A 26635-nucleotide genomic window follows, 5' to 3' on the forward strand; every position below is an offset into this window, starting at 1 on the left:
TCTCTCTCTCCCTCAATAACAGCAAAGTTGTTGAATTCAGCAAGGCATGCATGCTTGAATAAAACTTCGAGAGGAAAACAAGGCTTTACATGTTTATTGAAGGTACTGAGAAGTTGCTCTCGAAAATCAGAGACTCTGTTTCTGCAGCACAACGTATGCTGCATAACTCGTTCCTACAGGTTTCTTCACAAGTCTACACCCACTAGAACACCATACAAAATGTGTTTTGTTCCACAGTCTAAGCTCTACGAAAAGTTCACAGAAGTTAAACAGATACAAATTGTCCAGGTTTCATAAATTCTTTTCCCACAAAGTCAATATTTGTATCACTTTAACTTTTGTTCATAAAGCTTAAAACATTTATCAGAATGTCTTAATCACTTCTGCAAAAGTTCAAATCATTCTCATGAATAGTTTTGAAATTATCTTGTCATCCGTGAACTAACATGTTTCGATTCATCTCTTTGCTTATTTTCCATTTAATAATGTTTACTAAGTCAATCTAAAAGAAAATTTTGTTGTTGATAATATACTATTATCTTCATACATTGAAGCAGATGCACAACAACTTTCCAAACAAACAGTTCTGTTTCATGACTGTTGTGGTCAAATGACTTGAAGATAAAAATGGTCTATTTTCATGATTCACAAGGTAGCTCCTAGCCCTAAGAAACGTTTAAAAAAAACTTTTCCAGGTCTCGGTGAGCTTAGGCATACCAAAGGTCATCCTCTCTGTTTATGTAGTTGCATGAACACAGGTTAAAATAAACGGTCAAAGTATAGATGCTTTTGATGTTTTTTTTAGGTGATTGCCAGCATCATGACATTGACGATCTTCGCAATGGATCAGATTAATTTCGAAGACAGACTCAAAATGATTCAGACATAACAAAAATGATGCTTCTATAAATACACATCGTCCCATTCATCTGTTTCCATTGCAAGCAAATAATTATGTCTCATTTCAAAAACGATGTTGAAAATCCAAAACGTTCAATGTCTCTGCTAATACTTTCTTTCTTTCTTTATTTGGTGTTTAACGTCGTTTTCAACCACGAAGGGTTATATCGCGACGGCTCTGCTAATACAAACATATAACCAAGTACAAACAATTGAAAAAGTATTTATATAAATACATGTAACAACAACCGAACAAAACACAATAATCAAGAAGCACAAACAACCAAAGAGACTCAGAAGTGTTTTTTTCAGCAAACATATTATGCTGGCTTGCATATTTATACAGAAGCGCCCACATGTCTGTCTGTCTTTGCGTTGTGGTGACTACGATCACTCTGTGTCATCAGAGAGAGCAAGCAACAAAGGTTCGTTCGTTCTTCAGTTGAGAAATACATCGACAAACAACAATTAAAAAATTAAAAATAAATCAACAACGAGCATCAGGGCCAAACGTTGCCAGCTTTGCAAAACTTCACATGTAAAACTATTAAAAAAAATAGTTTGCACTGCAAGACTTTGATGATATGCAAGAACCCGTTTTTCAAACAGGGCCAAAAAAATATAAAAACAAGACTTGTGCAGTATCAAAACAGGTAGCAATCAATCACGAAAGACTGTTCAATTTATGTTTTAACACGTTTCCTATTTTTATTTTCCAAAGGTTCGCCAAGGCTGTCAGTTGCAAACAACTTGGAATGGGCTGATACATGAGCTGCAGGACCACCAGCTTTTAGGTTCCAGTGCAGGAAAGATCCGCAAGGGCTCAGGTATGTCCAAAGCTGAGTATGAGCTTCCCATCAATGATTAAATTAGACCCCTCGGCCTCTGGTTCTGCAAGCTGTCGGTATCGTGGAATCGTCGGTTCTGCATCTCCCTCGGTACTCTGTGCCAGCGGTTTTCCTGTCGGAGAAGTATCTGTGGAACCAAGGAGACCCAGGTTTTCTTCAACAAACCGGTTTTCCAGCAACTGATCATTCTCGGCAAACCTGACCCCTTCGCCGACCGCCACTTGCTCCTCTGCTACAATTCTGACTATTTCGACCATGACGTCATCGATCTGTTGGTAATCCATGGCGTAGCTGTCGCAGATCTCTAGGAGCGTCATGTCGGACAGGCGCAGCGAGGCTCGAGAAAGACTGACGGCGGCGGAGGGCGGGATCACCGAGTGCTGCAGCAGGAGTTCTCTGAGACGTGGTAGGTACATCAACGCTTCAGCCACCAGTTCCGCTCCAGCTGCTCGGATGTTGTTCTGGCGCAGGTTGAGGTGCCTGAGGTAGCGGAACACTCCACGCTTGGCTGCCTCCTTCAGGTGTTCCATGCTGTCGTCGCCCAGGTGGTTGTCCTGCAGTACCAGATTGGTCAGGCCGCGGAGCTGGGTGTCCAGAGAGAGCATCTTCTGCAGGAAGCCGGTGTGTCCCAGCCTGCACTGCCACAGGCCCAGGAAGTCCCACAGCCGCGATACTTCCAGCGCTTTGATCAGCTTGTCCGAGACGTCGTAACCGTCTGCTTCTATCGGACACTGACCGATCTCCAGGTGCTGCATACGACCGCACCTGGTCAGGTGCGTGAGGAAGGAGGCCAGGCCTTGGGGCGAGTACTGACCGCTGCGGAGCGAGACCTTGGTGAGCTGAGTGTGGTTCTTGATCACCAGCGACAGGTGCTGAAGACCCGAGTCCTGCAGGCTGCAGTTGCTCAGATTCAGCACGTGCAGGTTGCGTGATGACGTCAGCATGGCCCCCAGCACGAAGGCGGCGCCGGCGTCCAGCTGACAGCGGGGCAGCCGCAGCACGCGCAGCGAGCCACGTGACGCTACAGCCGGGGTCAGCTCGGAGAGACCCGCGGTGGTGATGGGGTTCTGTTCCAAGGTCAGCTCGTGCAGGTCCGGCAGGGCGCTCAACTGTTGGACGAGCTCCGGCATCTGTTCGTCGCGCAGCCCCAGGAAGCTCAGGTCCAGGCCCTGAAGCCGCTTGAGGTGGGAGAACTTGGGCAGAACACTGCCTCGAGAGCCGCTGAAAGTGATCTCGCTGAGGATAAGCATTTTCATAGACTTCATGGGCAAGCTGTTGAGGATACGTTGCAGGTCATCCGGGGACACTGTGCAGCCAGTCAGGTCGAGATGGGAGAGCGACTCGAGACCAGGCATGGCATCCAGAATACACTCCACGTGCTGCCCCTGAAGAATATTCTTACACAACTTTAGTGCAGGTTGGCCAACTGCAGTTTGGCTCCCGGCAGAGCCGCCCCGGAAAGATGGCAATGCCCTGAGTGCGGCGAAACCGTTGAAGTATACCAGGTTACACGCGGCAACATTGAAAAGCTGTACACAGCCGAGGACGACTCTGAACGGATTGACGCCAAGGTTCGCCAACTTACCGGATAGGTCTATTGTATGGCTAGCTGACTGTACCTGTTCAACCATGTCTTTCAGTGTCGACTTCTCTTCGTTGGACACAGGGACGAGCATGATGTCAGGGAGAGCATTTGGTTCATCTGAGGCCAGAAGATCTCTTGCTATGCGCTTCCACTCCTGCCCGAAGGTAACCCAAGACCTGTTGAAAAGTGGTGCAATAATTTGGCGTGGAAGATACCTGAAAAACGCCATGTACATCTCCACTACCGCTATAGGATGGTGTCTGTTCGATAACACTTGAGGGAGCCCTGTGGTCGTGATGGTCTCTCGGGGAAGTGAAGAGAGCTTGGAAAGCCTTCCAAAATGCTCGTCGGCTCTTACACCAGAAGAAAACTGTTCGCTGGGTAAGGACAAAATGAGCGCAAGGTCGAGCAAGTGAAGAATCGCAAAGGAAGATCCGTACTGTAGTGCTTCATAAATGAAGCCTGAAGGTGGTACCCAAGATTTAGAATGTGTCGAGCATGTCAAGGCAAAGTCCGCCACAAAGGGGGAGCTAAACCCGTAAGACTTCTTCTCGTCGGCCAGTTCAAGTGGGATCATGAGCTTAGCCCGCACAAGTCTCTCCACGCGTTCTGCTAGAGGACTCTGCGGTAATGCTTCAACAACAAGCTTTGAAGATGGCAGCGGAGACACGGGTTTCCCTCCAGTCGCAGTGCCTTGTAAGGGCTCCGGTTCTTGTTCTTGAGTGCCAATATTTCTCAGCATCTCCAGCGTGACTTCTGCCAGGTCCTCCTCGTGCTGGCTGCTGAGCTCGAAGAACTGACGACATGTTGCCATGGTTTCTGTTAGGCCAATGTCAAGTGGAGACGCGACGAAAACGGTGGCTACCCTTTCTGCAAGGTGTGGGTGTTCCTCCAGAAGCCAGTCGACGAAAGCGAACAGAAGTTTAGGAAGACGTTCAATACGGTCTTCTGATGGCGTGTGTCTGGCGTGTCCTTCCTTTGCTGCCGTTCTGCGAAGAAGCGCTTCTGCTGGACACTTTGGCTCTGCCTTCTCTGTTGAACAAACAAAACAAAACCATGTGAGCGGTAGATTCAGGCTGGAGGTTGGTTTCTAATAACTTCTGATACCAAAATACGCTTACTTTTTAAGTATCAACGTTTCATTTGTGAAGCTTGCGCGCGATTTGAGGCATATAGGTTTGCCGTTGCCTCTAGGAAGTATGGTGGTTTTTGTTTAAATCCCACTATGACGATTAGTATTGTGCAACTTTGTTTTGGGGTCTCCCACCCTCCCAATGGAAGTAGCTAACGTCGATCTGTCGGATCAAGCTCAGATTTAGGATGATCACTTTGCCATTGTAAAATCCTGTATCAATTTACCTAATCTTGCTCGGCAAAAAAGGTTATATCCTAATTTGATTGAAAGATGTTATTATTATATTGTCTCAAACAGCACGTCTAAACTTGAAGTGAACTGATAACACTTGAGTGTGTCTGATTGTACACGACGTAGGCCTATCTGATCAAGCAACCAATACAACAGACAGCGCTCTGAAAAGTGTACAGAACCGTTCTGGTGTGTTGGTTTCCAAGGAGAATACAAAGAAGGAAGCTAGCACAACACCGGGCAAAATCAAAGCGGAACACACCATTCGGGTTTTTTCTTCACAGCTAACAACTGAGTCATGCCGAGTTAGCATTTGTTCCCTACACGATACACGGAAGCCAACCAGATACACGTGGAAAGTGTATTGCACGGAGTTAACACAGCTCACAAACCAGAGAACAGTTGACTTCGTGAATCGGAGCTAGTTTAGCAGCACAATTGACGACTGTCCATCGAGGAGAAAGGTCTCGATGTTAATCGCGCGGGAGGATAAAATGCCCGAAGAGAATGCAGTAGAAGGTTCCAGCCCTTACTTGTGTTTTCGGAGACGCGATCGTCAAAGCACTTTAACCCCTTCACTGCCCACCCCGTACTAGGTACGTGGTCATTTTCGGTTTGTCGTACGCCCATAACCGTACCTAGTACGGGGGATTTGCATCAGCAACATTTCAGGACATTTCTGAAAACTAAATGGGAGGTAACCACTGTCCAAGTACTTGTAGGGGTTCTAAACACAGTTCTTTCCCATTGACCGTTCGGATAAGTTAGTACCACGTGGTGAAAATTTTGTTGGAAGTGTAGAACCGACTATATGATTCACAATGGCGGCCGAAAGTCGGACCTCAACTCGTAGACCTGTTTTCAAGCGATACAGTGTTCTGGAAGCTCTACAAGAAGTGATTTATGGATTACCACACAGAAGAATACTGTTATGGGCTGTAATGTGAGTACCTGATGTTTGACACCAGTTTTAGCAGTGTTTTGTGTGGTTTTACGTGCTGCAATGTGTGTGTGTAAGTCCGGAAACTGTAATTTTTGACAAAAATGGTCATAATATCAATTTTTACTATAACAATCACTAAGTCCAATGATCATGTCATCACATAATAGCCAAGGGTATAAGTAAAACACATGCTAAAGATCTAAGAGATATGATTGAGCAGTGAACAGATTAGTGAACCTACCGAAGAAAGCGAAATTTTGCCCTGGCACACAGCAATGCCAAAATGCTGTTATACTGTGGCAGTGAAGGGGTTAACAGGTAACTTTAATAGGCATTCGAATATCGATATTTTGTGTATCGCGTAAGCTGAACCGATTAACATTGCAGAAACTAGTTCGTAGAGGACAGATTGTAAAAACAAGATGTCCGCTCTTCATGTTTGTGCAGTGCGTCCAGTAACCTGTCCATAAGAAGAAGATTGGGGCCAGATGCTGGAGAAGAAGAAGAATCTGAGAAGCCGCCGAATATCTTATTTCTATGGATCAGTTTAGCTGAAGTTCGACGGGACTTTCACGAAGCTAGCCGTGAAGTTACAGTCCGGATAGTTGGAACCGAGAGGTCACAGGACGAAGTGAACTGGTTTGGTCGAGATCGCCAGTCGGAGAATTAAGTACACCGCTACTTTTTTCAAGTGAAGGACATATCGGCAGTTTTTGTGTGTGCTCTAGCTGAGCAAAGCCATGTTCAGGAGAACCTATTTAATTAAGATATAATTAGTGTTTAGCATCTAGATCAGATGGTTGCCGCAGTCTGGTCAGAATCATAACTGTGAACAGTGACTGTATTTTTTTCTACTTACACACTTGCCGTGTGTTGGTATTGTACTGTGGATACCGTGTGCCTGTGATTTCACGGACTGTGTGTGTGTTTTTTCTGTCTACCTCACGGGTAGCGATTTTGATACACTCAGGGTAATATTATGGTTAGTTTGTGCACGGGATTTTCAAACCTGTCTTCAAACCTGTGAGTACCCTGTTTTGAATATATAACCCTGATATCTTTCTATTCATGATTGTGTGTATATGTGTGTATGTATCATAACTGTATCCTTGAATTTACCCAATACAGTGGAGGGAACTTATAATTGGAGTTGTTGTTTGTTGCCCAATGATAGCATATTAGCGCATTTACATTCATTCACAAAAACCCAGACCATTATGTGCCCTTACCTTCAGTGACCTTGAGGTACGTTTCACAGTGAACTAGGGCATCGCTTCTGACGGTGACCCTCAGACCAATGTGGTGCCATTTCAGGCCGTACGACTTGGCTTGGGTCTGCAACCATTCACGACGTTCTGACGTCAGCACTGCACGTGCTATAGTCTCGTGCAAAGCCTCGCTGTCCGCCAAACGTCGGAATTCACAAAGATCAGGTGACGTGGCGAAAGACAGACGCATCTCAAGGCAGCCGACAGCGTACTGCGTGGTAACAACAGATGCTATTCGTTCGTAATACTCTGTCAGTATCTTCACCTGAAAAGCAGCAGGTACAAATATTTTCAAGGTTGACAGTTCTGCCTGTGTACACTCATACAAACAGAAGCGCGCTTTAGACACACACACACACACACACACACACACACACACACACACACACACGAACACACACACACGCACACACACACAGGCACACACACACTAATACACACGCATAATGACACACACATAGCCTACACATTATGTCACACACATACACACACACACTCACGAACGCTTGCATGTGTACTCTCCAGAGTGAGAGAGACTGAGACAGAGAAACAGAGAGACAGAGACAGACAGACAGAGAGAGAGAGAGACAGGGGACAGACAGACAGACAAAAACGACAGACAGATAAAGAGAGAAGTGATAGATATGAAGACCCCCCAAAAAGGCAAACGTTTAAATAGTTCAGTTCACGTACATCCGCAACAGATCTGGCAATGCCCGTAAAGAAATGCTTGGTGATGTCCGCTATAACGACATTCTGGTAAGTCCTCAGCTCTTGTTGATTGAGTTCCCCGGGTTGTCTGCCACCCAGCATCGTTACTGCTGCAGCACTCGGAACTGCCGAAGTAGTGAAGGGTTCGGCGTCCACTTCCATTTCCGTATCGTCTTCGTCAGCGAGTTCGATTTCCATTGGCACTTGCCCTGCAGTTCACAAATAATAACAATATAACATTTAAAAAGCGCTTCCGACAGCTCGAAGCGCTTTACAAGTTCAATCTAACAACAACAGTATGCTTACAAATAAAACAATTTGCATTAGTAATGCCTCAAAAATATGGATGGATTCGTCAAACAACCAGTTGCATTCCATACATGTTCAATGACGTTCTGATCGTGTGTGTGTCCCCAATCTGAGAACGCTGATCGAGCGAAATAGACTAGAAGATGACTGAATGCTCGATATGTTAGTACGTGATGAAGGTAGGACTGCAAACATCTAAACTCATAAGAACAAGAAATGCTAAGGGAGGGAGAGAGAGAGAGAGAGAGAGAGAGAGAGAGAGAGAGAGAGAGAGAGAGAGGGAGAGAGAGATTGAGAGCTACACTCAGAGAGAGACAGAGAGAGCGAGAGAGGGGGGTGGGGTGTGGCTACACTCACAAAACAATTAACGCTGAGAGAGAGGATAGCAGACAGTAAGAGAGAGACAGAGAGAGAGAGAGAGAGTGAGAGAGAGTGGCGGATGGGGGAAGAAGCGAGTGAGAGAGACAGAGAGAGAGAGAGAGAGCTAGGAATATGGTCGTACGTCTAAGGTGATCGATCTTGTCTGCAAGATCTTCGAGGCGGACCTGGCGGTGTCGAAGTCCTGCCTGAAGCCGCGGAATCCAGTCGCTGCGTTGTGTGATCAGCGACAGAAGAAGGCTGGCCGCAACCTGTCGACCGCTGGACATCTGTACGGTGGCCACTCTGTCCTGAAACATCATCATCATCATCATCATCATCATCATCATCATCATCATCATCATCGTCGTCGTCGTCGTCGTCGTCTTCAGCGTCATCTTCATCGCCCTCATCATCATTATCATCATCCTCATCATAATCATCATCGTCGTCGTCGTCATCAGTCATTATCATCATCGTGGTCGTCGTCTTTATCACGTTTTCTTTTGGGGGTTTTCTGAGGTGTCATTTAAACTCACTTAATTGCCCACGCAAATTCAACGTTTTCTAATCTGGTGGTGTTTTTGGTTTTTTAACTCGATCACATGGCTTCGCCTTCTCGAAACTGTCAGGCGAAATGTCCTCGAGCTCTTGTGACTAATATCCCATTTAGTTTCAACTATAATAAAGCAGTAACGTATGTTTAAAAGAGGTTTTATTTTCGAATCATAAGAAAGCTAGGATCTCTCTCTACAATTACAACTGTCAGTTGGTTCAACTCAAGTGCAGCAAGTTAGGGAACATAGATTATTGGGTGTTACCATTGATCAAGAGTTGAAATGGCAAACTCATTTGAGTAATATTTGCAAACTAGTATCAAAAAATGTGTACCTGTTATCAAAATTAAGGCATTACGCAGATTCTGCAGCACTCAAAATGTTCTATTACGCCCACATAATGCCTCATATAAACTTCGCATCGACACTTTGGGATAACTGCAGTGATGTTCATTTAAAATGACTCAATTCCCTGCATCGCCGAGCTGCAAAACTTATTCTGCATGATTTGAATATGTCCACGGATGATAAACTAAAGCTCCTGAATTTCCTCCCCTTGAAAGATCAGTTGACGTTAAACAAGGCTGTGTTCATGTATAAAATTCTAAATGACGACTGTCCTAAATATTTGCAATCACATTTTAAACATGCCACAAAAAGATATGGGTCCCAAAAAATCATCCCTCCTATACCTCGCATAGACCTCTACAAATCGAGCTTAGCCTTCTCGGGAGCGTTTCTCTGGAACTCCTTCCCCCAACAGATAAGAAATGCAACTTCAGTGAAAATGTTTAAGAGACAGTCACGTTCACACATCATTCGTGAATGAAATGTCTTGTTCGATTGTTATTTTGTTAAACATTTTGTACTAGTGTTAACGGATGTGTAGCTGATCGGAGCAATTTTATTCCCAAATGAAAGGTATAACTATGTCCATGTAATTTTGTCATTTTTGAGTTCTCCTTATGTAATTCCTTAAATGCACATTGTGTTGCATTCCATACAATGTATTTCTGTATTTTATATGATTGAATTTATATTTTTTTTTATGTGCGTCTGTCTTTATGTGTTGTATAAAGGACAGGTTGAAAGAATAGGCTTTGCCTAAAACCTTTATCCGTTTGTAATAAAGTTCTGAGTCTGAGTCTCTCTCTCTCTCTGTCTCTCTCTCTGTCTCTCTCTGTCTCTCTCTGTCTCTCTCTCTCTCTCTCTCTCTCTCTCTCTCTCTCTCTCTCTCTCTCTCTCTCTCTCTCTCTCTCTCTCTCTCTCTCTCTCTCTCTCTCTCTCTCTCTCTCTCTCTCTCTCTCTCGGTAATAAAGTTTTCGAGTTCGAGTTCTCTCTCTCATATACAACCATGTGAAGGGCATATGGGAACAGAGTGGCCTGTCCAAAGAAAAGCTGGTTACAGGTGGTACCCTTCCTTACCCTCCATGGCTGCTTGAAGCCCCAAATCTGATCATGGACTATGGAGACGGTCTCAAAAAGGCTGATGACCCATTGCTGCTAGCCACAGTTGCAAAAGACAAGATCGATCAACGATTTAAAAGTTACCTACAGGTCTTCACAGATGGTTCGGTCCTGCAGTCAGGGGAGGTTGGATGTGCCTTGTCGATCCCTGGACTTGATATAACACGAAAATACAAGCTAAACAAGGGGATCAGCAGCCGCATCTACTAGGACAAGGTAGTCTGTCAGTGTGGCAAGACTGGACATCTCACACACGTGTTTGAAGGTTGTGACACTCTCAAGGAAGAGATGTCTAGTCTCATCCGCTACAGATGGAAGAATGCCCTCAGTCTGGGAGACTTTCTCCGCCCACACCCATCACTCGGAGAGAAACCGATGATGGTCTTGGTCACCAATCTGTTCACCTCAACTGTTGCGAGCTGGTTCTAGTGTGCTTGCAGCAGACCCAGCACAGCACAGATCCACTTTTGGAATCTTAAGCTAGATGTGTCTCAAGACTCACATTTTGTAGTCCTGGCATCCTGAAAGGCAGAGGCCCTAACCTACAGGTTTGCTTCCATACCAAAAACGACTCCAGACACGGGAACTTGGGAGCAGAGGCAACATCTCCGCTTGAACCTCAGAAACCAAATGTGCCTCCAGACACACAGATCCCTTAGACGGCCGAGGCTGTGGCCTCTAATGTTCTCTTGTACCGAACCGCCTCCTGACTCTGCATCAGATTGCTTGCGCTGGCATCTGCTTACATAGACCCACATTTAGTCACCACCGAGTGGTAGACACAGACGACATTTGGTAGCACTGACTGCCAGCTTCACGGTAATGCGTACCCATAGCGCGGCTCTGCTTGGGTGGGAATCATCTGAGCAAAACACTATGTGTTACTACATACCCCCCGCCCTCCATGGAACTTCTTGACTCCAACATATTGGGTGGGGAGTTTGCCCAGTCGGTAGAGGCGCTGGCTTTAAAACCGGTTGTCACTTTCAGCGTGGGTTCAACTCCCAAGTTCGGCGCGGGATGTATGTCCCAGAGTCAACTTTGTGCAGACTCTCCTCGGTGTCCGAACACCCCCGTGTGCACGCATGCGCACGATAAAGATCCCAGGGTCACAGCGAAAGCCTCAGACCTTGGAAACACGAATACATGCATGCAAAAATATGAAGCCCGGGTGTCCGTTCGGTCAACAGCCAACTAAGTAACCATTTCAGCACTGACCCAAGACGACCCAGCCCGGTCCCTAGCCCATTTCAGGTCTCCTCTAGCAGCCGGCAGCCAGCTGTCTACATCCCCCCCCCCCTCTCTCTCTCTCTGTCTCTCTCTCTGTCTCTCTGTATTCATAAATTGAAATCACAAGATTCATTCTCTATCCCAACTATTGCCGTACATGAAGTTGGAAAATTTATAGAAAACCTTCAGAATAATAAATCCATGGGGCCTGACAAAATCCCCCCGTCGTTGCTTAAATTAGCCCTACCGTACATAGTGGAATCCCTAACGTATGTGTATAATCTTTGCATTGAACAAAATATGTTTCCATTTAAAACAGCAAAGGTCGTTCCACTTCCTAAACATAAAGATGTGTCTGACCCTTATAACTTCAGGCCAATTTTTTTGCTTCCTATTTTATCAAAGCCTTTAGTGAAGCACATCCAGAAGAATCTTCTGAACTACATGGAAAGGTGCAAATTATTTCACAACTTTCAATCTGGTTTTCGTCCGAAACATTCCTGTAGTACAGCTCTTTCATCACTATGTGATAACTGGCTATCGGCAATTAATCGTTCGGACATATCAGGGGCTGTATTTCTTGATTTTAAGAAAGCTTTTGATCTTGTAGATCACACATTACTTTTACATAAACTCGCATTGTACGTGAACAATCCCGCAACGTGTTCATTCTTTAAATCATATCTTGTCAACAGAACACAGTATGTTTCTATAAACGGTAAAACCTCTCCCAAAGGATGTTTAAAGAGTGGAGTCCCCCAGGGGTCAGTTTTAGTTCTTTATTACATGTACACTGCTCAAAATAAGTCAAGGACCAAACCTCCAAACACAAATTGCGCAAAACCCGATCAACCAAAAACATGGAACTTGTAATATGTTTTGGTCAAATCATTCAACAACAATCATGCCAAAGTGCATTGAATTCCATTCATAAACAATTGAGTTACTGTCTCTTAAGTGAAGGGGGGGTCAAAATCAAAAGTCGCAAGTCTTTGCAGATTGTCAATTCCAATGTTTCACCGGTTCCCAAAGTTCAATAATGGGTATAACCCCCACGATTCTGGCGGCACTCGTTGCAGCGACCCCTCATTGAGTGGACAATGTTTGCCAGATCAGCCTGGGGAATGGCCTGCCACTCTTGCTGAAAAAGAACGAGCAGCTGTTGGAGGTTTGCAGGTGGAGCATGATTCTCGCGAACACGACGGCCCAACATGTCCCACGCATGCTCGATAGGGTTCATGTCGGGACTGTTGGCTGGCCAATCCATCCTGTTGATCTGTACCTGTTGCAGGAAGGCGTCCACAAGCCGTGCTCGATGTGGGGGAGCATTATCGTCATGTAGCACTGCATGGGGCCCAATCTGACGCAGCATGGGCAGGACTTGGGGCCTGAGGATCTGGTCCCTGTAGACAAGGGCATTCAAGTTGCCCCGTACATGGTACAGTGGGGTCCTGTGGTGCTCGCTGATCCCAGTCCACACCATCACTGACCCTCCCCGGTAGGCTCTTCTCTCCCTCACGCATGCAGAGACCATGCGTTCTCCTGGACGCCTCCAGACCCTGGTCCTACCATCATCATGCTCCAGACTAAATCGAGATTCATCGGAAAACAGTACCTGGGCCCACTGCTGTCGATTCCATCTCAAATGGCGGGTGGACCAGGCCAGTCTTGCCATCATGTGACGTGGCGTCAGTAAAATGCGGCCAAGTTGACGCCTTGCGTGCAGCGTCTGGTCATGAAGGCGGTTGCGGACGGTCTGCTCGTTGATGTCAGTGTTGGTTGCCACCCCAAGCCTTCGTCTGACGGTGCTGGCAGTGGTCGTCCTGGTCTGCAACGCCTGGCGTGTGATGTAGTGGTCTTGACGTTGTGTGGTGCTTCGAGGGCGCCCAGACCGGGGTCTGGTTTCCACACTTCCAGTGGCCAGAAAGCGCTGCCGCAGCCTCACAATGATGGAATGGGAGCAGCCAAGTCTTGCAGCAATCTCTTGGAGCCGGATACCCTCTTGAACCCAGGCTAGAGCTCGTCCGCGGTCGACAAGGTTCAGATGAAGTCTTGGGGGCATGGTTGTTTGGTGGCCTGCTGTGATTTTGCCTAGGCTTATAAAGCATTTCTGTTGACGACAGTTCACTCTCAGAGGACCAATGGTTCACGTGTAAAAGATTGATTAGGGCAAAATCACCTGTGCTGAGCTCTGCAGGAGGGTTACTTTCACGTGCGTTTTTCGCAATATTGCGGATTCTTTGCTCGCCTGCACAGAGATACAGGCAAAGTCTGAGTACCGGTTTTTGCTGTCACAGCAAAGGCAGGGAAGCTGTCAAGACGACCACAAAGCGTAGTGGGTCATTGTCGCCGATTTGTGTGATTTTTGCACAATCAACGTTGGGATCGAAAAATGGCTTTTGGTCCTTAACTTTTTTTGGGCAGTGTATTATGTGGAATTTATGTTGCGATTTTCCATCATCATTATCAACATCATCATCATCATTATCATCATCAATCATCATCATCATCATCATCATCATCATCATCATCATCATCATCATCATCATCATTTACACCATATAATCATTGTAAGCATTAGTGTAAACGTTGGTATTGTGTGAATTTTACCGTCGATCACTTTACATGTGTAACCTCAATTAACATGTTGCATGTTTCGCTTTTGATTTGTCTGTTGCTTACTTTGTCATTTTGTGTTTATTTGCTTGTTTGCTTACTTGTCGATTGTTTGCTGGGTCGTTCGCTTAATTTGTTTATTTGTCATGTTGCTTTACTTGTTTATCATTTATTAGACATTTGTATTGGAAGTAAGGTGTACTACGTTGCAAGCCCCTGGAGCAATTTTTTTATTCGTGCTTTTGTGAACAAGAAACAATTGACAAGTGGCTCTATCCCATCTACCCCCTTCCCCCGTCGCGATATAACCTTCGTGGTTGAAAACGACGTTAAACACCAAATAAAGAAAGTAAGAAAGATTGGAAGTAAAGACCGGTTGTAAGAAAAGGCGTCGCCTTAAACCTCTGTCTCTGTCTCTGTCTCTGTCTCTGTCTCTCTCTCTCTCTCTCTCTCTCTCTCTCTCTCTCTCTCTCTCTCTCTCTCTCTCTCTCTCTCTCTCTCTATCTATCTCTCTCTCCTTGTGAAGCTTGGTTATCTAAGTTTGATAGGAAAGAAGCAGTACAGTTTTTGTTTTCATATATGACATCTTCGGCCTTTCAAAATCTTTTGTGGATTTTGAAAAAATGTATTATTTATTTACTGATTATGATGTTCTTATGGCTAAAGCTAAAAATGTGTCCAGTCAAGAGAGAAATTCTGGTGGACTTTTCATTTTGTTCAGATATTCATATCTCCCTTTCTTTGACATGTGAAAGTAAAATGTATGAATATTGTAGTTTTGCAATTATGTAAATCCTTGTTTAGATTGGATAAAAAATATATTGTCCATATGCATGTATGCTCCACGTACGGTGCGACAGTAAAGCTTTGGATTGTAAACGGACATGGATATGGATTAGAGACTCTTGAGCAATGCATTGTTGATTTGCAGGAACAATTTCATGATTTGTATAAGATTATTTATGGTGACCTGAATGCTCGGACCGGAAAACTGAATTATGAACCACGTGAACACTTTGATTTTGTCAATGAATTCTTGGTTGTTGTTTTTTTTTTGGTTGTTTTTTTTTTTTTTTTTCCGACCTCAGTTGCATGCAAGGCTGCTTCAACCCATCTTTTTTTGCCTCTTTCGTCTTTTTTTTTTTTTTTTTTTTTTCTTTCTTTTTGGGCGGTGAGCATATCCTTCTTCATTGGTCTTTTTTTTTAATGAAATTTTAATTTTGTTTTCTTTTACATTACAGGTTACATTTCCATTAGATTACTTTTTAATTCAACAACAATTTAACTAATGTCTGCGTGTATGTGCGTGTGTGTGTGTGTGTGTGTGTGTGTGTGTGTGTGTGTGTGTGTGTGTGTGTGTGTGTGTGTGTGTGTGTGTGTGTGTGTGTGTGTGTGTGCGTGTGTGTGTGTGTGTGTGTTGTTGTTGTTGTTCCCATATTTCTGTTATATAATACATTTTCAGCGGGACAATACATAACAGGTTAATTAATCCAACGCTCCATAGACAAAGGCGAGAATTTACAAATTACCAATTACAGTACTAGTTTTCAGCACAGCATCATACAGCGCATATATAAATAACTTTACATTAACAGCACAATACTACTAGTTATCTATATTCTTATACACAGTTCAATTTTACTAGAAATTTCGAACTCGAGCTTGGTTCTGAAATAAGATCTTCATGTTAGTTTTTGGATTTCCGTACTTAAACTGGCTTATGCACATTTTCGATATCAATATAAGGTGATTAATTATGAAGGTTTTCTCTCTGGGGATATCACGTGTTAAATACCCAAAAAGAGCCTCTTCGCAGCTTAACTTTATATTTTTGCCTGTACATTTAAATATGTGCCCTTGACATTCCTGCCATATGGGTTGCACTGCTCTACACTGCCAAAAAAAGTGCTCGATGAAGTCGGTTTCGTTACAATACTGACAAAGATTTGTTTGACGAATTCCCATCTTATGTAGCAAAATATTGGTGGGATATATATTGTGTAAAATTTTCCAATGCAATAGACGAAGACGGGTTTCTGTGAATCAATGAACTCTTGTTGATCAGAAGGCGGATTATGATCCTTTTGTAAGAAAGTCATCTAATGTGCAAACAAATGTGTTTGGTAGACAATTGCTTGAAGTGTGCAACATGTTTGATTGTGTCATTTTGAATGGTTTGTGGAAAAGGCGATTTGATGATTCGTTTACGTTCATTTCCAATTCCGGTTCTAGTGTTTTTGATTATTTTCTGATTTTAGCTGAATTGTCTACAGACACTTTTGTACTGCCTTTTAGAATGAAGTCACTGGTTGATTCAACCCACCTTCCAATTTGTATGAAAAAAAAAGAAAAAAGTTGAGATTTTAGGAAAAAGAAAGAAAGAAAAGGACAATTATGTGAAGAAAATAATTTGGGATAAAGAGAAAGAAAGCATTTTTGGGCAAAATGTGTGTTTTTCTTCTGTTATGACGGTTGTTGATTATGATGTAGATTGTGCAGTGAAGCTGTTCTGTGATTTTCTTTTGCAAGCAAGTGAGTGCATGCAGAGACATGTTTTTGTTGAAGATGAATGTAAAAAGTCAGTGTGGTTTGACCATGAATGTAAACAAGCCAAGGATGATGCCCTTTTTGCAGTACATGTATATCAACAAAGTTTTTTTACACTCTGATAGACTGTTGTACGTTGAAGCACGCAAACATTATAAGAATTTGAATCGAAGAAAGAAATCGAGTTATAAACGAGCAAATAGTAACTGATTGTTGTCATTTGAAAAGAATTGTCATTTGTTTTAGAAGGAAATGAGAGGGATTGGATGTGTGAGTGGGAGAAAGAGTGTGAGTGACACTATTTCAAACATTGAGTGGCTCAATCATTTTAAACAAGCTTTTAACCCCGATTATGTTCAACTTGATGAACAAGATGTGAACGATGTGAGTTTGGTAAATAATGTTATAGTATCAGAATTAGATTGTCCCATATCTCCTCGGGAGACAATAGAGGCTGTACGGAACCTCAAGAAAGGTCAAGCATGTGGAACAGCCGGATGGGATAATGGCAGAAATGATTCATTTGTGTGGAGATGTTTCTGTGCAGTTTATGACAAGGTTGTTTTATATTCTTTTCAATGAAGGAATGTATCCTGCTGATTGGTGTAAAGCAATAATCGTACCGGTGCTTAAGAAAGGCGAATACGATAAAGTCGAAAATTATACAGGCATTTCACTGGGCTTTTTTTTTTTTAGTAAATGTTATACATCTGTACTTAATAGACGACTTAATTGGGCTGAAAGTAATGGGAAAATTGAGCGATGTTCAAGCGGGATTTAAAAATAGGTAATTCCACAGTGTACGGCCACATTTTTACACTGAATGCCATAATTATTGAGAAGTGTTTAGGAAAAAGAGGTGGCAAATTTTATGTTTGTTTTGTAAACCTAAAGCAAGCTTTTGACTCTGGATAACGGAGACACCTTTTCGAGATTATGTGTGAGAAGGGGGTATCAGGAAAGTTTATGAATGCCTTTGTTGCAGTTTATAATTCTGTTATTTCTCGTATCAGGGTGCATAATGAATCAACCAAATTTGGTGATTGCCCAACTGGTTTGAGACATTAGGGTTGTGTTTTGAGTCCTTTGTTATTTTCCATATATTTATCAACGAGATTGCTTTATTTGTGCAAGAAAATGGTGTTGCCTGGATTTATTGAAATTGTTCTACTGCTTTTTGCTGATGATATTGTTTTGTTTTAAGATTCTCCAGGAGGGCTACAAAATCAAGTTAATACATTAAACACAATTTGTAAAGATTTATGTTTGTATATAAATGTTGAGAAACCCAAGGTCATGGTTTTCAGAAAAGGAGGTTTTCTGGGCAGAACAGAAACATGTTTTGTTTTTTATGGAAAGCAATAGGATGTTGTGAACGAATATAATTATTTGGGTATTACATTCACAACAAAAATGAGTTTGATAAAGGGTGTTGATGCTTTGGCAGTACGAGGAAAACGTGCAGCTTTTGAATGTGAAAAGTGTTTATTGAAATTGAATGACATTTCAAAGACCACCCTTTTAAACTCTTTGATTCTCAGGTGCAGCCGGTTTGGTTGTATGCCTCAGAGATTTGGGGCCTCTACAGATTAGCAAGTATAGAAAAAGTGCACACTTTTGTTTGTAAACGTTATTTAAATTTGTCATTAAAAGTAGCCAATGCATTTGTTTATGGAGAAACAGTTCGGTAAGATGTATTCGTTATTGGTTAAAAGTTGGTCAGATGAATAGTTCACGTTTACCGAAGCAAGCATATTTAATGTTGTATAGTATGGATAAAAAGGGTAAGACCTGCTGGGTTTCACATGTGCGTAACCATCTTTGTAAATTAGGGTTCGGATATGCCTGCTTTTTTCAGTCTGTTGCATGGTTCTGAGAAGATATTTGTTTCTTTATTGAAGCAAATATTGATTGATGTAAATGTACAGGTGAGGTATGGTTTTATTGAAGGAAAAGATATTGCAAAGTCATGATATTTTGGGATGTAAACCTTCAAACTTATGACACGTTTTAAAACATTTTCCGGAAGATTGCTTATGATCTCAACAAATATTTGTAACGATTCGAAATTTTACCGGACGTACGTCTCGAATGTCGACTTCAGCTCCTAGAAGTTTCCAATCAATCCATGTAGGCATTGCTGAAATAAAGCGCTTTTTGTCATGGTACTCCTCAAAATGGACGCACAATCCTCTCGTTTTCTACTGCTCATGCGTTCCACACCTGCATTAGTAGAAATGACATAACACAAGAGATATGCAAGATAGCAAAACAAACCAACCTGTTCTGGATAGATAAATGATTTTTCTTTCTTCTCGTGTGTAAAAATTGCCAAGCTGCGCCTATTCTGATTTTTTTTTCGAGTTTTTAATTGGTACCTGACGTTATTGTCAGGTCGATTTGGGTGGTACCCTTACTTCGGTGGCGGTCACGTGATATTTAAAACAGAAATCTTTGATCCGAAAAGTGTGCAAGGTAGCCAAGTGAAGGGCCTTTAATGGCATATAAAGTTTGAATAAAATGTTTAAGTCTGGGTACGAAAATGGGTGCAATAATTGTTTTGCTCAGTTTAGTTTAAGAGATATTTGCAATTAAACGCCCTTCTGGGTGCACACGGACCCATGACCACCGGCGAAGGTTAAAAGAATGTTTGCGTGCGAACGGAAGTTTGTATTCTTTCCCTGAAGGTCAAAATCGAGGTCAAAATGTTACCTACCTCGTCAGACGCTGTGAGCAGGTCGGGCGGGAGAAACAGCATCACGGTCCTGGGGTCCTGCACGCGGTCAACGAATTCAGCCTGGATCAATCTGGCGATCGGGTCATCGCAGGCAAGTCCTTTCGTGCTGACCCCTAACACTGGGAGCAGGGACGCTGGCAAACCAGTCATGGTTGCCATGGTGGCCATTGTTTCTCGCTAATGCTCGGCTGGGGGGAAAAAACAATAAAAGAAATGTTGTACCTAACACACAGAGCGCATCCGGGTTGGCAAACCAGTCATTGTTGCCATGGTGGCCATGGTTTCTCGCTAATGCACTGCTGGGGGAAAAACACAATAAAAGAAACTTCGTACGTTACACACAGAGCGCATCAATGGTTGGAAGGAGAAGAAGAAACAAAAGCATTCATAAAAATGTAACATCAGTATGTGGTTCTGTCGAGCAACTAATAGTCTCCGTGCATGCAAGTGTTCTGCGCGAACTTAGAATCCGGTTTCATTCTAGAATGGACCGGGTCCAGGTTGGAATTCTAACCCTGCGCAAGTACAGGGGTGCCATTCTAGAATGAAACCCTTGAATAAAGGGGGCCGTAATGTTTGTAGGTAAGACAGAGTTGTCTTCCCTTGAATTATCTCCACCTGCACCTTCCCTTTGATAAAATGGGGCTGATTTGTCTACCCCTGAAAAAAATCCTTTGGCGATCTTGCGAATGTCATGTCATGTCAAGAAAGTTGACACTCCTGAGTACGCAATAAACAAAGGCAGACCATAGCAAGGGGGACTACCAGGGCAGTATTGTTTGCAGGGCAGTTGTTTTTGTGATGAGAGCCGGTTGCGGCCGCTTGCAATGTCAGCGCTGTCTCCCTCTCGGAAATGTCCGGTTTTTTGACAATTTTTTTTACAGACAGACAGACAGACGGTCAGACCGACTAACCGACAGACAGACCAACAGAAGGACAGAGTGAGTTATAGAGCTGTTGTCACAGGTTTAAAAAAAAGTTGACATTATATCTTCACAATTCAGAAGACCAACTTCATGTATATGAATAAGATTAAAAGTTACAAGCGAGATCGGCAAAACACTGTCAGTCCGGAAATTTCCGTTCGTAGCGATCAGTGCTGAGTGTCTCTCAAAATCTTAATCACTTTCAGAACATCACAATCCCAATTCACGATGTCTTTGAGTAAAGTGTAAAAAACCGGAGAGAAAAAAAAAACCAACCAAACACACAAAAAACAAAAACAAACAGAAAATCCACATTTGTGGCTTTGGCTGTGTGATAGTCTAACTGAAATGACTATTCCAACTTGGACCCAAATTCCAACCTTGCGCACGGCCGATTCTAGAATGGACCAGCAACAAGGGTTTCATTCTAGAATGGCACCCCTGTACTTGCGCAGGGTTAGAATTCCAACCTGGACCCGGTCCATTCTAGAATGAAACCGGATTCTAAGTTCGCGCAGAACATCAGCATCTCAACATCACATGGGAACAATTTGTCTATCAGTCAGCCAATCAGTCAGTTAAGTAGCCAGCAAGCAAATCAAGAAGTCAATCAATCTTTTTGACTATGAAAGAAAATTTAAGCAAATAATGAAACCACCTCACGCTTAATAATTAAATCAAATAATGGTGATGCATAAGCATGTGCACACCGTGAAGGGCGATGTCACCACCAGAGAACAAAACCTCACAAACTTCAGTAAATAGCTACTACGTACTATAACCAGAATAACCTTTACCGAGTGCAACAGCCACAGACTGAGACAGAAACACAGACTGGGACAGAAGCACAGACACACACAACACACACACAGACACATACAGACTCAGACATATATACTGCCACGTTACACTGAGTGAGGAAAAAAAGGTAAGGAAAAAAAATTAAAGGCAATAGAGGACATTATCAGTGATTCACTGCATAAAAGAGTAGTCAAAGAGTAAGGAAGTCTCTTTAAAGTTTGTACATTTAGTCAAGTTTTGACTGACGAGGGTGGTGTGTGTGTGTGCATGTGCGTGTGTGTGTGTGTGTGTGTGTGTGTGTGTGTGTGTGTGTGTGTGTGTGTGTGTGTGTGTTCATTTTAACTGCCTGAGCTTGTTTTAATCCAAACATAACATTTCAATATGTTGTTGAAATCAGGAAGCGACAAAGAATAAGATGAAATAATTTTTGGATCGATTCCTAAAATTTTAATTTTAATTAGAATTTTGAGATTTTCAATGACCAAACTCCAAGCTGAAATGCAATCCCATAGTCCGGGCTTCGTCGAAGATTACTTGGCAAAAATGTCAATCAATTTGATCCATACAAAAAAAATGGGCATGACAGTACCGCCTCAACTTTCACAAAAACCTGGATATGACGTAATTAAAGACATTATCAACAAAAGTGTGTTGAGGATATCATGTGGAAAAATTTGTATGAACAATTTCATAAAGATTGGTCCTGTAGTTTCCTCGCGAGCTACACACACACACACACACACGCACGCACGCACACACACACACACCACGACATACCACGACCCTCGTCTCCATTCAGCCTGTACAAAACGGTGAAACCATAGGCGCCAGACACACGCTCAAAACAGCGTCGTCCTCCACGCCGCGGCGCGATCTTTCATTGACTTTGTATGTCGTATTTGAAAAGTAGCCAGTACATAAAGCACAGGTGCTGATGTTCTCTTTTTCTAATCTGTGCCGGCACGCGGGACAAATGAAAGAAGGCGGCATTCACAACTGTGACGAGCTCGAGATTATGATTTTGAACAGTCAATGATGTTCCTATGGCAAAACCAAAATAAACTTTTGACAACCGAAGGGTACTATATAATTATATTGCTATTTCATATGTTACGTGGATTTCCATTGGTCAATTGGGCAAAACTGAGCTCAGTGCAAAAGTGATATCGACGACATTTCCGTCGATATCAGTTTTGATATCGACGACCTCTTTATTGCTTCCCCACTTCAAAAACAAAAACACCTAAATTTAAAAACAAACAAATATATATGAAAATGTAATGATCCCAGAATTTAGTTGAGCAAGTGACTAAAGACTTTTTGAAAGAAAAGACATTTTGAAAAACTGAAAAGTACAAGAAAAGAGTGAACAAAAAGAAATAATAATCAGAGGGAGGAATATGGAACAGCCAAAACTGAGACAAATACTTTTGCAATTTCTTCACGGTAAATACAAAATGTCCAGAGAATTAGCAATATATCTAACATTGACTGACTGTGTGATATCTTCTGCTATTGGTCTGTTTCGACTTGCAGGCCTATATGATTGTATTGGCAATACACGGCTGGCAAAGATATCTGTTCAGTCAGCAATGTCAGCAATGTCACCTATACTAGTGTCACACGCTGATGTTGGGTCTGCACGACTGACACAGCCTACATGACTGCGATTACTATATGTCGTGAAGAAGTGTGACAACCTCAGCAGTAGGCTAATCTGTTAAAAGCGTAATACTGAAGAAAACTTACCCGAACTGTTGGTGACAGTGAATTTCAGAGTCTTCTATCGCTTCAGCTTCTCCGAGAAAGCTCAAACATTCTCAAGCCGTAGATTTCACTGAAGTTCCGGGAAGAAGTCGTCCGACACGCCACACGGTATGTGGCACCAAAAATAGAAAATGGGAATTCCCCTAAACAGCCCTGTCGTCCACCTTGGCCTGACGCGTGTTTCTTTCCGGCGAGACTCGCTCGCGGCTAGCCGCTCGCGGAGCTAGGAGGCGAGAGTGTAACTATATGAAACGTTTTGATGGCTAGCTACGCGAGAATTAAACACCATTGGTTGATACCGAAAAGATCGTCTGCACTGGTCGGTAAACAGCCAAGGACAGCCAATCGGATTGGTAGCTGCAAGGCCACCATTTTTTCTCGCGTAGCCGAGCAACCCCAAAGCTACCTAGCCTCCGCTTGTTTTATTCTAGCTTTCCTAGCGGCGAGAATTGCCCAAGAAACGGAGCTTCCTCGCCCCACTCGCCAATTCTCGCTTGGGGAGTGATATTCATGTACAAGAAAATTGTTGGTTGATTAAAATCAACATGGCCGAAGCAATGTTTTCATAAAACAAGCGGTATTGTACGGGCACATGTTGAATTTAGGTTACATGTGTGGCAGAGTATTTGAAAATCCGTAGGCATAAAAACATCATGCAAAGAAGAGTAATAGGTCCTTGTTGTGAATATAGTCAAGTGCGTGTCCGATAGACAAGGACAATAAATAGTAGAGCATAGTGCAATTTCATGTTGGCATCTTCTCCACTGAAAGCTATAACGTATAACCCAAAGACTGAAGATCAAAGTGCTTTACCGTCGGGCACTTCTGACCCGAATCACCCCCCTCCTGCTAGGTACACGTGCACTCAAGTTAACCTCTGCTTTGACCTGTGTACCAGGAGTCGGATGAGAGAGAGCGAGAGCGAGAGACACACACACACATAGACAGACTCGAAGACAGAAGCAGAGAGACTCAGAGGGAGACACAGACAAAGACATACATACAGAGCTAGAGAGAGAGAGAGAGAGAGAGAGAGAGAGAGAGAGAGAGAGAGAGAGAGAGAGAGAGAGAGAGAGAGAGAGAGAGAGAAAAATAAATCCCTGCGCCTTGAATATGTGCGCGATATAAATTGCATAAAATTAAAATAAAAAAATAAAATAATAAATCCCTGCGCTTAGAACTGTACCCGCCGGTGTAACACTGACGAGACAAGAGGCGAAGCCATCAAGGCTCACGTAAGAAATCGACAAACAGTAACACAAACTCAATCACTCCGTCACACACACACACACACACACACACACACACACACACACACACACACACACACACACACACACACACGCACGCACACACACACACACACACACACACACACACACACACACACACACACACACACACACAGAAAGAGCATAGGTGAAACTGTGCAAGAAAGCGAGACACTAGATCTAGATCTGTCTGTCTGCATGTAGCCTACTTACAAGGACACGACTGCCAACCAGTCTCGGCGCGCTCAAAATAATAATGACCGAGACTTTCAGTACTTCCTTCGCGTGACGTCTAACCCTCTTACGTCATAATGTGACGTCAATGTAATGTGACGTCTTCAAATGTTAGAGTTTCTACCACAGACATACACACGCACAGACGCACGCACGCACGCACGCACAGACAGACAAAGTTACGATCGCATAGGCTACACTTACGTGAGCCAAAAATTACTGCCCACGAGATTTCTCTACTCCGGAGTAAACATTTCGTACGAAAAAGTTACTCCCTTTACGAAAAAAGCACTCCCCCATTGCACGAGAAAATTACTCCCCAAGACAGGTGAGCTCCGAGTAAACATTTTGTACAAAAATGTTACTCCCCTGACGAATAAATAACGAATAAATTACTTCACCCCAACACGAGCAATTTAACTTCCCATGCCAGGTGTACGAAATTTTTACTCCCTTGTCCCCTGTTAGTCTTGGTGGTGGAAGGGGTGGAGGGAGGGTAGCGCGACATTCGTGTGCGCGAGATCACGTATGGCATTATCCCTTCGCCCGCATCCCATTTTTGAATACGAGATTTTTACTGGGAGTAAAAAAATTGGGGAGTAAAAATTTCGTGGAGGGAGTAATTTTTTCGTGCCTTGGGGAGTTCTTTTCTCGTACGAAAAGTGTACTCGGAGTAAGAATTTCGTACGAAATATTTACTCCGGAGTACATTTTTCGTGGAGTCCGGTGTGACGTTTTCATCTTCCGCCGTGTTGATATTTCGCTTCTCGGCCTCGTTGATCTAGTATAATATAAACTCTACATTGAACACAAAAAAAACACCCTTCGATAGTACTGATGAGCGACCTTGTGTGCCTTACATTCATGGGGCCAAATTTGTTCAACCAATTTGTTTTATTTAACTTGGAAATTTGATTCATCCTAAAATGTCAGTTTTCCTTCTTACTCTAGGGACGTAACCACTCAGTACACGTTTTCGAAGAATTCGATTTTGGGGGTGAAATCTATTAAATTTTACCACCAATTTTCTTCACATGCAAGAAACTGACATGCTTTTCGTCCATAAATAATCTCACTTCTTAATTTTACCAGGAAACAACATTTCAGTCTTGAGTATATGTCGAGGGGGAAATATGTACACAGGTGAAAGATGAAATCGTGACACCGGGTCACTACTAGTCTGGATAAAGTAGAATTATGAAAGAGAGAGAGAGAGAGAGAGAGAGAGAGAGAGAGAGAGAGAGAGAGAGAGAATATAACTTTTTTTTTAGGGCCAGACAGAATAGGCTAAGCAATGCAAACATGATGCTTTTTTTTCACTCAGTGACTGATCCGGCCCCCGCCCATTGAGGGTAACTCAATAACAAGAAGAAATACTACAATACACTTTACAGAATTAACAGTCCAACATTTCAAGAGAGAGAGAGAGACTAGTGAGAGACAATGACAATGACAATGACAATGACAATGACAATTCTTTATTTTACGAGGGTAACAGAATAAGCATTGGTATACTTTTTTGCATCTGGCCCTCGCCCTAAAGAGGGACTAAATCTACTATAATAACTACTACTACATACTTACATAATTAGTAAAACAGAGAAAGAGAGAGAGAGCCTGAGGAGAGAGATGATTAATAATACTGTACTACTACTACTACTACTACTAATGATGATAATGATGATAATGATAATAGTAAAATAGATAATCATGTACATAAATCACTTAATTGATTAGATAATACTGAACCAAGTTGATTCACACCATGACATTACGCAAATCACGTTGTTCATATTGTTTTTGAATGGCCAAATTAGGACAAAACTCGAGGGCAACATTTTTTCTCCTAGAAATAACACAACTTAGTTCCTTTGACTTGAATATCATTTATACAAATTATATATATGTATGAGCCTCTTGTAGATACGAGTATACGTCATGGTCAGTCCCATTATGGGGCCCACGCCTCTGCTACAGTGCGCCTTCGAAGACGGCCCATGTATGAAAAACATGTTCTAAATGGACTCATTCACACGTGCAAATGGACAGAAGGTCTCCCCCCGACAACCCCCCCCCCCCCCCCCCCCCCCCCCCAAAAAAAAAAATGTGCAAAAGGCTTTTTGTGTGAAATGGTACTGCTGACCCTGGCCTCGCTTGCAAACTCGGAGGGCAATGACATCACACTATGTGACCAA

At 43.0% G+C, this 26635-nt stretch overlaps 1 protein-coding gene across 1 annotated transcript; it reads right to left on the reverse strand.

Moving 5' to 3' along the window:
- Window positions 1-79: 79 nt before the first annotated feature.
- LOC138970429 (uncharacterized) lies at window positions 80-23033 on the reverse strand. The gene is made up of 6 exons (XM_070342884.1): window positions 22918-23033; window positions 19421-19629; window positions 8433-8598; window positions 7604-7830; window positions 6872-7175; window positions 80-4365 (listed from the first exon to the last, which is right to left on the reverse strand). Exons 2-6 carry the CDS (start codon window positions 19607-19609, stop codon window positions 1724-1726), a joined length of 3528 nt encoding a protein of 1175 aa, XP_070198985.1. The 5' UTR covers window positions 19610-19629; window positions 22918-23033; the 3' UTR covers window positions 80-1723.
- Window positions 23034-26635: the final 3602 nt, after the last annotated feature.

Source organism: Littorina saxatilis, linkage group LG1 (genome assembly GCF_037325665.1).
Source record: "Littorina saxatilis isolate snail1 linkage group LG1, US_GU_Lsax_2.0, whole genome shotgun sequence".
Lineage (NCBI taxonomy): Eukaryota > Metazoa > Mollusca > Gastropoda > Littorinimorpha > Littorinidae > Littorina > Littorina saxatilis.